A 15,741-nucleotide genomic window follows, 5' to 3' on the forward strand; every position below is an offset into this window, starting at 1 on the left:
GTGCATGATAGGAAATGCAAATAAATTCTACAAACGGTATACGCATATAGATACCCCCCCCCATACATACTACATATCGCTCTAACTAAACCCCCCCCCAGCAAGAAAGAACATTTGTTTCCCCAGCGATACCAAATCATGAACACACTCTGTCAAAATGAAACTACTTAAGTTCCGAAAGCGTACACAGATAAGCATTTGGAGATGTTCTTCTTCTGTCTTCTGCGTTCGTGGGCTGAAACTCCCATGTACACTCATGTTTTTGCACGAGTGGAATTTTACGTGTATGACCGTTTTTACCCCGCCATTAAGGCAGCCATACGCCGCTTTCGGAGGAAGTGTGGAGATGTAAAGCACACACAAACACGCACACATACTTAAAAAAAGTGCCTTGTGAATTCTTTATTAGTAGACATTCTTGTCTGAAAAACGTCCCTCTATTACTCAGATGAAACACAACACAAACAAACATAGCGAGACAATAAGTGTTTTGAATTTTCATCTGAATGGGCTCCAGTTATTAGTTATCTATTCCCCCCTCTGCTTCTTTACCTCTGTAAACTTGTAGTTTGTTTGTTTGTTTATTTGTTGTTTAACGTCCAGCCGACTACGCAGAGCCATATCAGGACGAGGAAGGGGGGGATGAAGGGGGCCACTTGTCAAGCGATTCCTGTTTACAAATGCACTAACCCATTACTTGTGTCCCAGCAGGCTTTAGTAAAACTAAATTAATACCTACTGGAAGATTACCAGTTTCCAGTATGTTAAAATAGGCTTAACCTATCTACTGCTGGACTTACATCAGAACACTAACAGATTAAACTATACATGAATCGCGAGACAAGCGGCAAGAGAAGAGATTTTTGGAAAAAATATAGGTGAATGAGCAAGAAGGCAGAAAAAAGAAAAGAATTCATGAAGAAAAAGAGAGCATGACAGGAAAGAGGAACCAAAAATCTACCTAACAGCAAACTAGAAAGCTCCTGCGGTTCCAAAAACAGGAGGGGCCTTTAATTTCATAACCGCAGTGCCCCACTGCGGGATAAACTTGTAGGGCTAGTTGTTTTTTGATAAACACTCAGAAACAAAACAAATAACTAGCCTGAGCAACAGCCCGAATCCTCGATAGCTCATAGGTTGAGAAGCTGTTCTTTGTGTGACTACTTTTGTGACTGAAAAGTTTCGAACGCTCTAATGTACAAAATATACATCTCTGGAGCAAACAATACAAACATACCACATTTAAACTAGCAACTACAGGCTTGAACACATGAATCTCCATATAAAATCAATGAGTTTTCTGACGGTCAGTTTTGTACAATATTTCATTTTATAAACAGATCACACGCAACCAAATGCACACATCCCATCAATTTAAAGAACATAAAGTGGTTTCATACACAGTTTTGCCCCAGAAAACCTAACTTCATACAGCATTTAACATTGGAACACGGGTGCAAAAGTTCGTCTGCTCTTATTCGACGCAAGAAAGTTTCCTCAGCGATCGATACCAAAACATGAACAGAACACACAATTTCTGCATTTGCCACCGCAGCAGAATGACAACATAACTGTGGACTTGATTTTAGTCCAAAACAGGGTAACTGACATGAAGTGTTAACAGAATTGAATGATTTTCATGGAACAGTGCATTAATCAATCACCTGCGCAGGTAGACTGGTTGAGTGAATAGGACTCGATCAAACTTTAGAACAAAAACTCCTCTTTTCTTTGAATAACTGAAGAAAGGAGGAATAAAGAGGTTACACACCTCGTCTCAGTGAATATTAAAAACAAGAAGAGCAAACGCTCGATCGAGTCACTTTCGCAGTTCTGAATATTATATGAGGCATCAGATGGACAGGAAGAAATTGCTATTCACAACACAATGAGTCACGTTCACATAAAATTTGAGCCCGGTCACTTTTATAGTTTCCGAGAAAAGCCCAACGTTAAGTTGTGTGTTGCCGAACAGAAAAGGCTAGTTATCTCCCTTGTTTTTCTGATAACGTTCGTAAAAGGCTACAGATGTAAATACTTTGATGTAAAGAATAATCCTACAAAGTTTCAATCACATCCGATGAACTTTGTCAAAGATATAAAATGTCTAATTTTTCCTTTGACGCTGACCTGTGACCTTGAAAAAGGTCAAAGGTCAACGAAACCATCGTTAAAGTGTAGAGGTCATTGGAGGTCACGACTAAACAAAATATGAGCCCGATCGCTTTGATAGTTTCCGAGAAAAGTCCAACGTTAAGGTGGTGTCTACGGACGGCCGGCCGGCCGGCCGGCCGGCCGGACAGACTAACACTGACCGATTACATAGAGTCACTTTTTCTCAAGTGACTCAATAATGGTCTCAGTTCACAGTCATGAAAAAGCTCACTGAAGCTCGCATTTTTCATGATACACTAACTTTGACCATTACTTGTTATATTCACTGAGACTCGGCATGTAACCTCTATGAAATGCACACCAGGAACAGTAATGCAACACTTACCTTTAAAACAGGCAATGTTGCTTCAAGGGAACCATACAGATAACCATGCATGGTAAGTTCAATATGAACGTATTAGTGATCCCCCTTTAAACAATCTATCTTATATTTGGTGCGACATTCAAAACTCTTCTTACTTCTACCTGTAAGAAAAGTTTGTAAAATATTCAGCTATTTGCATGGTGTTTATTAAAATAGCTGAATAAGATATTTGACATAACTAATGACTTGATTGAAATATCAGTAATGATTTACTAGTGGGAATTTGAAAATTTGTTATAAAGCTATCCGACTGCAGAGTGAGTGCAAAGTTTACTCAGAGAAATGTAGCAGGGATTAGGCCAAATTAAGTACACAATAATAGATCAGTTGAGTAATTCATCATAAAATCAAAATGTCATTTTAAGTATCCACCTGTCATTTAACCCATTCTTGGCCAGCATGTCAACCATTCTTCACCTCACCTGATGGACTAGCTTTGAACCAGAATGGGTCACTGATTTCACAATCATGAAAGTGCTTTATATGCCTGATGGCTAAAATACCTGTTGAAATGTAGTTAAGGGCTGGTGTGAAAAAAAATCTGTTTTCATGCTACATCTCTTACCAAAATCAAAATCATTGATGCATTTCAAATTATGCACATAAATATAACAACCAGGGTTCCACTGTGAGCGCTAGCACTTAACATCAACATTAAAATTGTTTGCTTCACAAAGGAAAGGTATACTTATTTTGGTACACATACCAGCCTCTTTAATATCTGTTGTTTTCAGATATGTTCTCTGTATAAAGCCTGTAAATTCACCTTCAATTAAGTCCCACTCTGTTCTGCGAACATATTTTCCTGCATTTACTGAGATCTGAAAAAATACCACTGTACCCTGTATCAAGACTGCACTCACAAAAACATGCACATGTGAGTGTGTGTGTGTGTGTGTGTGTGTGTGTGTGTGTGCATATGTGCATGTGTGTGCGCGCATCTCTTTGTGTGTGAGGATGTGTTCATTTAATTGTAGCTTTACTCACGAAGGGCAAACTAACCAGAACACGGTTTTAAAACCATCACCTTGTAGCTGAGTGACATTCTGCAAACACACACAAACAATCTATGCAAACACACACAATCACATTATCAGATTTATTGCACAAAGCATCTTTCTTTATTTGGTGTTTAACGTCGTTTTCAACCACGAAGGTTATATCGCGACGGGGAAAGGGGGGAGATGGGATAGAGCCACTTGTCAATTGGTTCTTGTTCACAAAAGCACTAATCAAAAATTTGCTCCAGGGGCTTGCAACGTAGTACAATATATTACCTTACTGGGAGAATGCAAGTTTCCAGTACAAAGGACTTAACATTTCTTACATACTGCTTGACTAAAATCTTTACAAAAATTGACTATATTCTATACAAGAAACATTTAACAAGGGTAAAAGGAGAAACAGAATCCGTTAGTCGCCTCTTATGACATGCTGGGGAGCATCGGGTAAATTCTTCCCCCTAACCCGCGGGGGGTTGCACAAAGCAGAAAAAAACGAAAAGAATGCAAGTTTTAGGTGAAAGACTAAATAATGATATTTTTTTTCTGAATGCCATTCAGTTTCTGTCATTCATATAAGATTCAGAACCCTTAAAAAATGTGAGTGCACTATTTACTTGAGAAAATGTGTTCAGCGTTTGCTATGCTCTGGACCTTGTTTGTTTGTTTGTTTATTTGTTGCTTAACGTCCAGCCGACTACGCAGAGCCATATCAGGACGAGGAAGGGGGGGATGAAGGGGGCCACTTGTCAAGCGATTCCTGTTTACAAATGCACTAACCCATTACTTGTGTCCCAGCAGGCTTTAGTAAAACTAAATTAATACCTACTGGAAGATTACCAGTTTCCAGTATGTTAAAATAGGCTTAACCTATCTACTGCTGGACTTACATCAGAACACTAACAGATTAAACTATACATGAATCGCGAGACAAGCGGCAAGAGAAGAGATTTTTGGAAAAAATACAGGTGAATGAGCAAGAAGGCAGAAAAAAGAAAAGAATTCATGAAGAAAAAGAGAGCATGACAGGAAAGAGGAACCAAAAATCTACCTAACAGCAAACTAGAAAGCTCCTGCGGTTCCAAAAACAGGAGGGGCCTTTAATTTCATAACCGCAGTGCCCCACTGCGGGGTGCTCTGGACCTAATCTACAAGGGAAATAAAGACTGCTTACAATGGGAACGAGGTATTCACCATTCTGTATGTATAGCTATAGGCCACATTCCCGCTGATGACTTGTTTGAATTTTATCCATGCTCAGACAGTACGTACATGGGAACATGTAAGTCGTTATTGGAGACGTCATTCATATTCTCACTGTCGAAGTATGAATGAAATGCCATACAATCCATCACCAAGGATTATGTAACCTTAAAATACCATGAGCAACACTTTTTTTCTGAAGTGAGCTATTATATTTATAAAAAAAAGAAAAAAAGAAAAAAAGTTTAGGTTACAAACATTAGCTATTTCTAACATTATGGATGGATTATTTGATGACCAAGGTTACAATAAGTTTGTGCAGGCCAAGAGTCAATGTCTGATCTTGGCAAAATAAGATGACAATCTTTAGTGTGCTTGTATTCTTCTAGCGTACAAAAACAAAATGTTTGCACACAAGACTCACAGAGACAAAGAAGCAGCTCATGGGATGTATGTTTGTATATTGAAGAAATGTTTGTGCAATGTTTGTGTATGTATTACCGGGGAACAAAAAGAGGAAAGAGCTTTACATTCCTTCCATAATAACACAGAAAACCCTTAGTTTTAAAAACAATTCATTTCAAATGAAAAACTCTGTGCCAAAAATTCAAAAAATTACTGTAAAAAGTAGTATGTACTTTTTAATCAGATGTTAAGTACCTGGTCTATACGTATGTACTTATAACATCAGATGCTAAGTTCCACAAATACCATGTTGCAAATGCTTTTCATGATGTAATGTAAATTTCATGTACAAAAAAAAAAAGAACTGTTTGTTCCAGCACAATCTGCTTTGAAAGGGAAAATCTGCCAAATCTTTTCACAAATTCCCCATCATTCTTGGCAATATTTCTAGCATCAGTGGGTGAAGGAATGTTGGAAGTTAAGGTAGTAAATAGAAACAGTGATTACAACGCTAATGGAATGAACATGGGCATGAAAAATATAAACTCTAATTAAAACAGGCTCAGTTATATTTCTTCTACAAGATTATGCCAAGCAAAGACTACAATAAAGGGTAACACAATGGGTAAAACATCTATGTAATCATTTTTATGACAAAGTAACAAAATAAAACACTTTCTTTCTTTATTTGGTGTTTAACGTCGTTTTCAACCACGAAGGTTATATCGCGACGGGGGAAGGGGGGAGATGGGATAGAGCCACTTGTCAATTGTTTCTTGTTCACAAAAGCACTGATAAAAAATTTGCTCCAGGGGCTTGCAACGTAGTACAATATATTACCTTACTGGGAGAATGCAAGTTTCCAGTACAAAGGACTTGACATTTCTTACATACTGCTTGACTAAAATCTTTACAAAAATTGACTATATTCTACACAAGAAACACTTAACAAGGGTAAAAAGGAGAAACAGAATCCGTTAGTCGCCTCTGGGGAGCATCGGGTAAATTCTTTCTCGTCCCAACCAATATGGGACTCCCCCTAACCCGCGGGGGGTAAATAAAAAACTTCAGCTGGTATAACTAGGGTATAAAAACTCCATAGAGAAAGACATCAGCCTGATATTAATTCAATATAAATGTATCAGTAATGAAATAATAAAAACAGGCTCACAACCTCAAGCTTACAAAGCAAAGCAACACTGGAACAAGAAATAGAACAAACAAGCTCTTGAGTAATACTCACAATATGTTCATCAATGTGCACAGTGTAAACTCTACAACTTCACACTGTGAATATGTTAATCACAACAATATTGTTTGTGCAGGATTACTATTATGAGTCATGTTGACAGTTTTACAAACACAGTTTGACTTCCAGGACCAGTTGCAATAAAGGTAAATTAAGGTGCGTACTATCTTTTCCTTGTTCATGATCATGTTGACCTGTCGGGGCTTTGCCATGTAACAAGCTGTCCTTTCAATTAGACACATACACACAATCTACAATGGTTTCTTTGTTGCTAAATTGCTTAGTCACAAGAAATAGTTTTATGCCCCAAAAATATTTCTGTGACTTTGGTGAGAGACAACAATACTTCATCAGTTACGTTCCACAATCAAGTATTTAGCTACTCACTTTATTCTGAACTCACTGGCCTAGCCTATAAAAACTACATCTCTTAAGCTCACACTGGTGAAAACAAAAAAGCCAGGTTCATCATGTAAACACTGATACTGATTTAAAGTAAAAGGGTTAATCACAATATATTACATGTACCTGTCGCTATTTGTTAATTTCTTAACATTATCATACTGTAACACCCCAAAAAGTGACTTTTAGCACAGCTTGTGCCATCTCAGCAGTCACTGTTCTAGGTCACACATCTGAGTTTAATACTAGTCAATGGTGCAATGAGGACACCTTTCAATAAAGGACACCTGGTTCTATTTTATTTTTACCAACAATATACTTGTTGTGACAGGCCACCTGCAATCTAGGGACACTTTTGGCTGGTACCAAGGGTGTCCTTTCATTGCAGGTAGTACCACTGTACTTATGAGGAAGTAATTACTTCGCTTTGGTAAACAGCTACAGCCATTTGAACGTGTTTTTTTATATAAAAATCTGATAAAAATGTACACTTATTTGAAACGAATGTTCTGTTCTTATTTTGATTTTAAATTTTTTATTTGGTGTTTAACGTCGTTTTCAACCACGAAGGTTATATCGCGACGGGGAAAGGGGGGAGATGGGATGGAGCCACTTGTCAATTGTTTCTTGTTCACAAAAGCACTAATCAAAAATTTGCTCCAGGGGCTTGAAACGTAGTACAATGTATTACCTTACTGGGAGAATGCAAATTTCCAGTTCAAAGGACTTAACATTTCTTACATACTGCTTGACTAAAATCTTTACAAAAATTTACTATATTCTATACAAGAAACACTTAACAAGGGTAAAAAGAGAAACAGAATCCGTTAGTCGCCTCTTACGACATGCATCGGGTAAATTCTTCCCCCTAACCCGCGGGGGGTCTTATTTTGATATTGTTTTGATTTATCCTGTCAGCTGTATGCACATAATTCTGATGGGCACCGAACACAGAAAACATGCCATTTGGGATAATGAAAACATGACACAAATGAAACTGAACAACATGAACAAATACTGGAAACACTTTACAAATATCAATAAAAATTGGGTTTTCATAACATGAAAGTGAGTACAACGTACATGTTGGATTATGCATACATTCAAATATTTAGGATATTTCAAGCTAAAATCCAAGCAAAGACTAAATACAGTGGACGCCGCTTAATAAAACCGCGATTAATAGAGCCAGCCGCTTATAAAAGCCGATTTCAGACGGTCCGGATTTATCACTATATCTTATGTATTAGAAAAAGCCGGTTAATAAAACCAACCCGCCGCTTATTAAAGCCAGTTTTCTCAGAGAAATCACGTAGTTTGTGACTAAAACTCACATTATCTTGTTCTGATGTGGAAGACGACCAACAAACAAACACTCATAAAATCGTTCTTCTCTGACGAGTAATGGTTCGTGACGGTGACAGTAAAATTATTGATGTACCGAAGTGATCAAAGTACACGTACATGTACATAATTAAAACAAAAGTTCAACATCCTTCGTGAAGTTTTGTTTAGATTCAAACAAGTGTAAATGACGAAAGAAAGTGACTGAGTGACGTAAACAAAAGAGATTTTTTTTCTTTCGAAAATGACGTATTCCTGGACCGCCGGTTAATAAATCCGCCGCTTATTAAAGCCATTTTTCGTCGGTCCAGAAGTGGTTTTATTAAGCGGCGACCACTGTATAAGAAAAGCAAACAATCAGAATTGAAACAAATACTAAGAACATAAAAAATAAAAGCACAGGTGTAAATTGATTGCTGCTATCTATAGGTGATGTGAGTCATCACACTCAAAAAAAGACAAGAAGGGCAAAGCCCATACGACTCACATGCTTGACCTTGACCTTTACATGACCTTGACCTTCAGCTAAACCTAGCAATGACATCATACACTAAGAACTGCTTTACACATTTTTCCTACCAAAATACATGTGACCTTGACCCAAGGTCAAGGTCATCCAAGGTCATGCAACACAAAGCTGTTAATTCAAGACATAGGAAGTACAATGGTGCTTATTGGCTCTTTCTACCATGAGATATGGTCACTTTTAGTGGTTCACTACCTTATTTTGGTCACATTTCATAAGGGTCAAAGTGACCTTGACCTTGATCATATGTGACCAAATGTGTCTCATGATGAAAGCATAACATGTGCCCCACATAATTTTTAAGTTTGAAACAGTTATCTTCTATAGTTCAGGGTCAAGGTCACTTCAAAATATGTCTACAATCCAACTTTGAAGAGCTCCTGTGACCTTGACCTTGAAGCAAGGTAAACCAAACTGGTATCAAAAGATGGGGCTTACTTTGCCCTATATATCATATATAGGTGAGGTATTAAATCTCAAAAACTTCAGAGAAAATGGGAAAAATGTGAAAAAAAGCTGTTTTTTAGACAACATTTATGGCCCCTGCGACCTTGACCTTGAAGCAAGGTCAAGATGCTATGTATGTTTTTTGGGGCCTTGTCATCATACACCATCTTGCCAAATTTGGTACTGATAGACTGAATAGTGTCCAAGAAATATCCAACGTTAAAGTTTTCCGGACGGCCGGACGGACGGGGGGGACGGACGGACGGACGACTCGGGTGAGTACATAGCCTCACTTTTGCTTCGCATGTGAGTCAAAAAAAGAACAAGTCGCGTAAGGCGAAAATACAATATTTAGTCAAGTAGCTGTCGAACTCACAGAATGAAACTGAACGCAACGCAACGCAGCAAGACCGTATACTCGTAGCATCGTCACTCCACCGCCCGTGGCAAAGGCAGTGCCCGTGGAATTGACAAGAAGAGCGGGGTATTCGTTGCGCTGAGAAGGATAGCACGCTTTTCTGTACCTCTCTTCGTTTTAACTTTCTGAGCGTGTTTTTAATCCAAACATATCATATCTATATATTTTTGGAATCAGGAACCGACAAGGAATAAGATGAAAGTGTTTTTAAATTGATTTTGAAAAAAAAATTTTGATAATAATTTTTATATATTTAATTTTCAGAGCTTGTTTTTAATCCGAATATAACATATTTATATGTGTTTGGAATCAGCAAATGATGGAGAATAAGATAAACGTAAATTTGGATCGTTTTATAAATTTTTATTTTTTTTTACAATTTTCAGATTTTTAATGACCAAAGTCATCAATTAATTTTTAAGCCACCAAGCTGAAATGCAATACCGAAGTCCGGGCTTCGTCGAAGATTACTTGACCAAAATTTCAACCAATTTGGTTGAAAAATGAGGGCGTGACAGTGCCGCCTCAACTTTCACGAAAAGCCGGATATGACGTCATCAAAGACATTTATCAAAAAAATGAAAAAAACGTTCGGGGATTTCATACCCAGGAACTCTCATGTCAAATTTCATAAAGATCGGTCCAGTAGTTTAGTCTGAATCGCTCTACACACACACACACACGCACGCACACACGCACATACACCACGACCCTCGTTTCGATTCCCCCTCGATGTTAAAATATTTAGTCAAAACTTGACTAAATATAAAAAGGACACAATCCAAACTGAAAAACCCCAACCCAACAACAGCAAACAAATACAGTGCAGGTGTAATGGAACACTCCTATCTTCAGAGGAGAGAACTGATGTGTCATCCCGACAAAAACACACTGCTATAAAAATAAAAAAAAAGCGTTTAGTGGCATACCTTGTGTGACAAACATAAGAAACAAACAATGGAATACCAAAAAAAGTGTGAAATGATTCAGAGGTCAATCCCTTCTCACCACCCACCTAACAATATTAAAAGCTGACTTTGGTGGCCATTGCATTAAAAAAGCTTTTGACTAAGCTTTCTTCAAAAGTATGTTAAATATTGCCCATGCCTTCTGCTGCTTAGAGGTGATATCTAATGGAAAAAAGGCCAGTCTTTTTGCGATTATCAATGCAGAAAAGCAGCAACCTGGCCTTCTAAACACAGTTGCTAGTTTTCACACTTGACAAGATTAGAAAGCTTGACTGCTTGTTCAACATGAACAAGGATCTGAGTCACCAACTAACCAAAACCTTCCAAACATAGTTTGCTGTTTTAAACATTTGACCAGATTAGAAAACTTGAGCCATATGACTTAAGACCTAGGTCACGACTAGCCGAAGCTTCTTAGCACACAGATATTCAGAAAAATACTTATTTGTGATATCAACGTGAAAAACAACACATCTTTTTTTGCTTCTATCCATGTACACGCAGCCTTATAACCATAGCTTGCTACTCTTAACATCTGACCAACTTGTGCTGCATGATCTAAACTCTAATCCACCAACCAACAAAAGCATTTGAAAACACACATATCGAGAAAACCCCCAACTTCCTTGACATGAGGACAAACTGACAACCTTCAGAAGTGTTCTTGGCACACGCAGGGTTCATAAAGTAAACAATTTTAAAAAAAAGCAAAAATAAAGTTAAATGAACAGCAAAATAACACCACAGTTATAAAAAACATCGGTCTCCAGTAAAAACCTTCACTGCACACAGCTGTGAATGACAAACAAAAAGCGAATACAAGAACAACCTTCCATCCGAATATAATAACAACAGGTCTCTAAAACTGTAAGCACAGCCTGGTAGATATTGTGCCATAACTCTCTCTTTCTCCCTGCTCACAACAAAAACGGAGTATATGCATATGTTCAACGTTTCAACCTTCACAATGGTGTAAACTTGGCAAGTAGATCTATATAAAACCCCTCTTGGCAAGAAGGTGGGTGTTTCTGTATGAAATGCACCAGGACTAGTGACAGAGTACAATATCATGGTATGAACTGATGAGTTGATGCTGTGAGTTGACAAACAGAACATCAGACATGTCCATTGCACATCACTTTGTTGCGTATTTGAATGCATCAATGACTGAAAAACACACAAGGCTTTCTTTATTTCTTTATTTGGTGTTTAACGTTGTTTTCAACCACGAAGGTTATATCGCGACGGGGAAGGGGGGGGGGGGGGGGGGGGGGGAGATGGGATAGAGCCACTTGTTAATTGTTTCTTGTTCACAAAAGCACTAATAAAAAAATTGCTCCAGGGGCTTGCAACATAGTACAATATATTACCTTACTGGGAGAATGCAAGTTTCCAGTACAAAGGACTTAACGTTTCTTACATACTGCTTGACTAAAATCTTTACAAACATTGACGATATTCTATACAAGAAACACTTAACAAGGGTAAAAGGAGAAACAGAATCCGTTAGTCGCCTCTTACGACATGCTGGTGAGCATCGGGAAAATTCTTCCCCCTAACCCGCGGGGGGTCACACACGGCTAAGAGCAAGCGTTGAATGACAAAATTAATTATTCATAGATTTAAACACCAGGTTAGTGTTTTATGTCAGAAGAAAGATGTTTTGAAAAAGGTATTGTGTACATGTTCCTTAATACCGCTGTGTCAAATCCGTCTAATTTCCTCTTGTGCACACATGATTTGTAAATATGTACATAATCATACATCCAACACATAAATCATACAGATGTAGAAGCATTTGTAGTTAAGCATTAATTGCAGGTGTCAGATGAGTTTCAAATCAAGTTCCTCTATATCCCATAACAAAAAGCAAAAGCAATAACAGTGAAGTAAAACTATTGTGAAAAATATGTATAATTTATAGTAAAAATGTAACAAAGTGAAAGGCAGAACACAGATACGGTACGAATCACAAGTGTATAAGAAAATACATATACATTGTATTTTATGTTTAGATTCTATTCAATAGCTACAGTAATAGTAAAAGTACAGATCACCAAAAATGATCATGGCTGAAGCATTGGTAAAGCTTTTAATAAACATTTAAGAATCCCCACAAAGCTGGAAAAAATCCTTTCTCTGCAAGATAATAATACAAACAGGACGCCAACCCTGCTTTTCTCTATACACTGCATTTCTTCACCCAGGACAATTGAACCTCTCATACGCTTCATCACATCTGGTAAGAACCATGGTAAACCAACACACTTCCACAACAAAACTTTTAACACACAAAAATGCAAGAAACGATATGAAAGATTTTAGCAGCCTCACAACCAAAGGTTTCAATGCATAATCCATTCAAAAAGTAAAACTTCAGACCGTAAATGGAAGTGAAATACCCTCTGGACAAATTGTGCACTCTTTGTGATTTGATCACCTTGCAGGCAAAATAAAGACTGGAGTCAATGACAAGCACAAAAGAACAAAAATGCGGGACTGTAGTATTGCATGACACACATTTCAAGCAAGAAACAAATTGAGTTTCTCAGAATTAAAGCAAAACATATAAGCTAGCTAGCTGCAAAATTTGAAAAATAGAGAAACATACTGCATGATAATTCCCCATCAACCAGATCAAATTAACTATGCTTTTTTTATGCTCTTCGTTCACTGAAAAAATGTTTTCCGTTGTAAATTGTAAACAGTACAAACATGTTGTTGTTGTTAACCGCCCAACAGATGACACAGAGGAGATTTTCAACACAAAATAAAGTCAACTTCAAATCATTTCACTGTCAGGCTCTGGCAAGCACATTAGGTCAAGTGCAGGGAAAAAACACATTGTATACACCCCGTCTCCCCTTCTTGTGTCACTGTAACACTTTAAGATCAAACAGTTATACACACACAAAGACTTAAGTAAAATTGTCGTTCTGGCTTTGATTAAGTGCGATAAAGCTGATTGGCTCTTGAGTCAGATCTCTGGGGAGCATGGCGGTTTCTGTTTGGTCAGCTGTAGATGTCTGGATAATTTCTGCAGGTTCAGGTCCATTGCCCATTGGTTCATACTCCACCGGGCTGTTCTTTTCCATTTGCCGCAGACCACTGAAATAACACAAAAAGAGTAATGAGTACCCTGCAACCAAAATCATGTTTCCGCCTGTCCCAATAAAGCAGATATCCTCATCCGTTTCTATTTTTGAATCTGTGAAAGCATGAAGATACAACATTTCACAACTAACAAATCAGTCAACACAATGCCATTGCCAACTAAATGTTGGTAGGTGACTACATGAACCTGGTTGAGGAGCAGTTGCAGTTTCTGGTCCACAGAATAATTTATTTTAAGGATGTTGAGCTTTCTTTTCACTTGACCTGTGCAAATGAACTACATGTATACCTCTTTATATATTGATTTTCAATCCACTCTGGCCAAGTTCAAACATCAGTCTCACCTTTTTTCAAAATATCTTTCAACAAAAAAAGCCATTGGGCAAGCTTATGTATTTCAGGGTTCTGTATCCCAGTTCACACCAAAAATGTCTCCTTAGCATTTGAGTACAGAACTGGTGGTCCAACAGGCATGAGCAAGATCGGTCGCCCAATCGCCACAGGCGACCAGAAATGAGTGTGGGTGAGTAGAAAGTCTTATAATGATCGCCCACTTGGCGAGTGAACATTGTGGGTCTGTGGTATTATCATTTTCCGAGCGACGATTGTCTGTTCGGAAGCACGTTGTCGTCTACGACTGCTACAATTATATTAGATGTGATCGGAGCTCCAGATCGAGGTGATCGGGAAATTCTCTTTAGTGACCATGAACCAATCAGAATTACCAGAACCGTATTTCGGGGTAATCAAGACTTTCCTTGACGCGATTTTAACCAATCAGAATTGTCGACGCAGCACGCGTGTCTCGGCAGCCTAAGGCAGATCTGAAGCTGTAAACATGTGGAAATACTTGGACAACTGCCAGCCCCCAAAGAAAAAAGCCAAACCAGAGGGAACGGATTCCGAGAGACTGAAAAAGTATGACTCCAGGCAGACTGGACAAAATCTGACTCTGGTGAGCAGAGAGACTGGCTAAACTATGATCGGGAAAAAACCGTCATGTTGTGTACTGCTTGCGAAAAGCATGCCGCTTCTGAGAAGGAGAGAAAGGGGCCATTCGTTGTTGGTACTGACAAATTTAAGCTAGAAAACATACGTGCCCACGAAACATCAAAGTCTCACCAACAAAACACACAAAAATGAGTAAACTCAAACAACAAGAAGGGCAAAGCCCATACGACTCACATGCTTGACCAATAACTAAACCTAGCAATGACATCATACACTAAGAACTGCTTTACACATTTTTCCTACCAAAATACATGTGACCTTGACCCAAGGTCAAGGTCATCCAAGGTCATGCAACACAAAGCTGTTAATTCAAGACATAGGAAGTACAATGGTGCTTATTGGCTCTTTCTACCATGAGATATGGTCACTTTTAGTGGTTCACTACCTTATTTTGGTCACATTTCATAAGGGTCAAAGTGACCTTGACCTTGATCATATGTGACCAAATGTGTCTCATGATGAAAGCATAACATGTGCCCCACATAATTTTTAAGTTTGAAACAGTTATCTTCCATAGTTCAGGGTCAAGGTCACTTCAAAATATGTATACAATCCAACTTTGAAGAGCTCCTGTGACCTTGACCTTGAAGCAAGGTAAACCAAACTGGTATCAAAAGATGGGGCTTACTTTGCCCTATATATCATATATAGGTGAGGTATTCAATCTCAAAAACTTCAGAGAAAATGGGAAAAATGTGAAAAATAGCTGTTTTTTAGGCAACATTTATGGCCCCTGCGACCTTGACCTTGAAGCAAGGTCAAGATGCTATGTATGTTTTTTGGGGCCTTGTCATCATACACCATCTTGCCAAATTTGGTACTGATAGACTGAATAGTGTCCAAGAAATATCCAACGTTAAAGTTTTCCGGCCGGCCGGCCGGCCGGCCGGACGGACGGACGACTCGGGTGAGTACATAGACTCACTTTTGCTTCGCATGTGAGTCAAAAAGGTCGAAGACACCAAGGGGGACACGCTATGCACAAGCTAACGCAAGACTAGCGTGCTCGTGTCGCTCAATTGATGTGATCGGTACAGGCACTTGCAAAGACCTGCACGCCTTTCACCACGTTTGAATGGATTTGCAAGTACAGTCGAACTCGCTTAAGACGAAT

At 38.4% G+C, this 15,741-nt stretch overlaps 1 protein-coding gene across 1 annotated transcript in view; it reads right to left on the reverse strand.

Moving 5' to 3' along the window:
- Nucleotides 1-387: 387 nt before the first annotated feature.
- The window catches only part of LOC138952790 (lysosomal proton-coupled steroid conjugate and bile acid symporter SLC46A3-like), a 31,462-nt gene continuing 16,108 nt past the window's right edge, over nt 388-15,741 (reverse strand). Inside the window, exons 4-5 of the mRNA XM_070324530.1 lie at nt 4,684-13,610; nt 388-4,194 (exon numbers count right to left, since the gene is read on the reverse strand). Of these exons, the coding sequence (XP_070180631.1) occupies nt 13,421-13,610 (190 nt within the window). The 3' untranslated portion in view covers nt 388-4,194; nt 4,684-13,420. The remainder of the gene's footprint in view (nt 4,195-4,683; nt 13,611-15,741) is intronic.

This window comes from Littorina saxatilis, linkage group LG17 (assembly GCF_037325665.1).
Source record: "Littorina saxatilis isolate snail1 linkage group LG17, US_GU_Lsax_2.0, whole genome shotgun sequence".
Taxonomy (NCBI): domain Eukaryota; kingdom Metazoa; phylum Mollusca; class Gastropoda; order Littorinimorpha; family Littorinidae; genus Littorina; species Littorina saxatilis.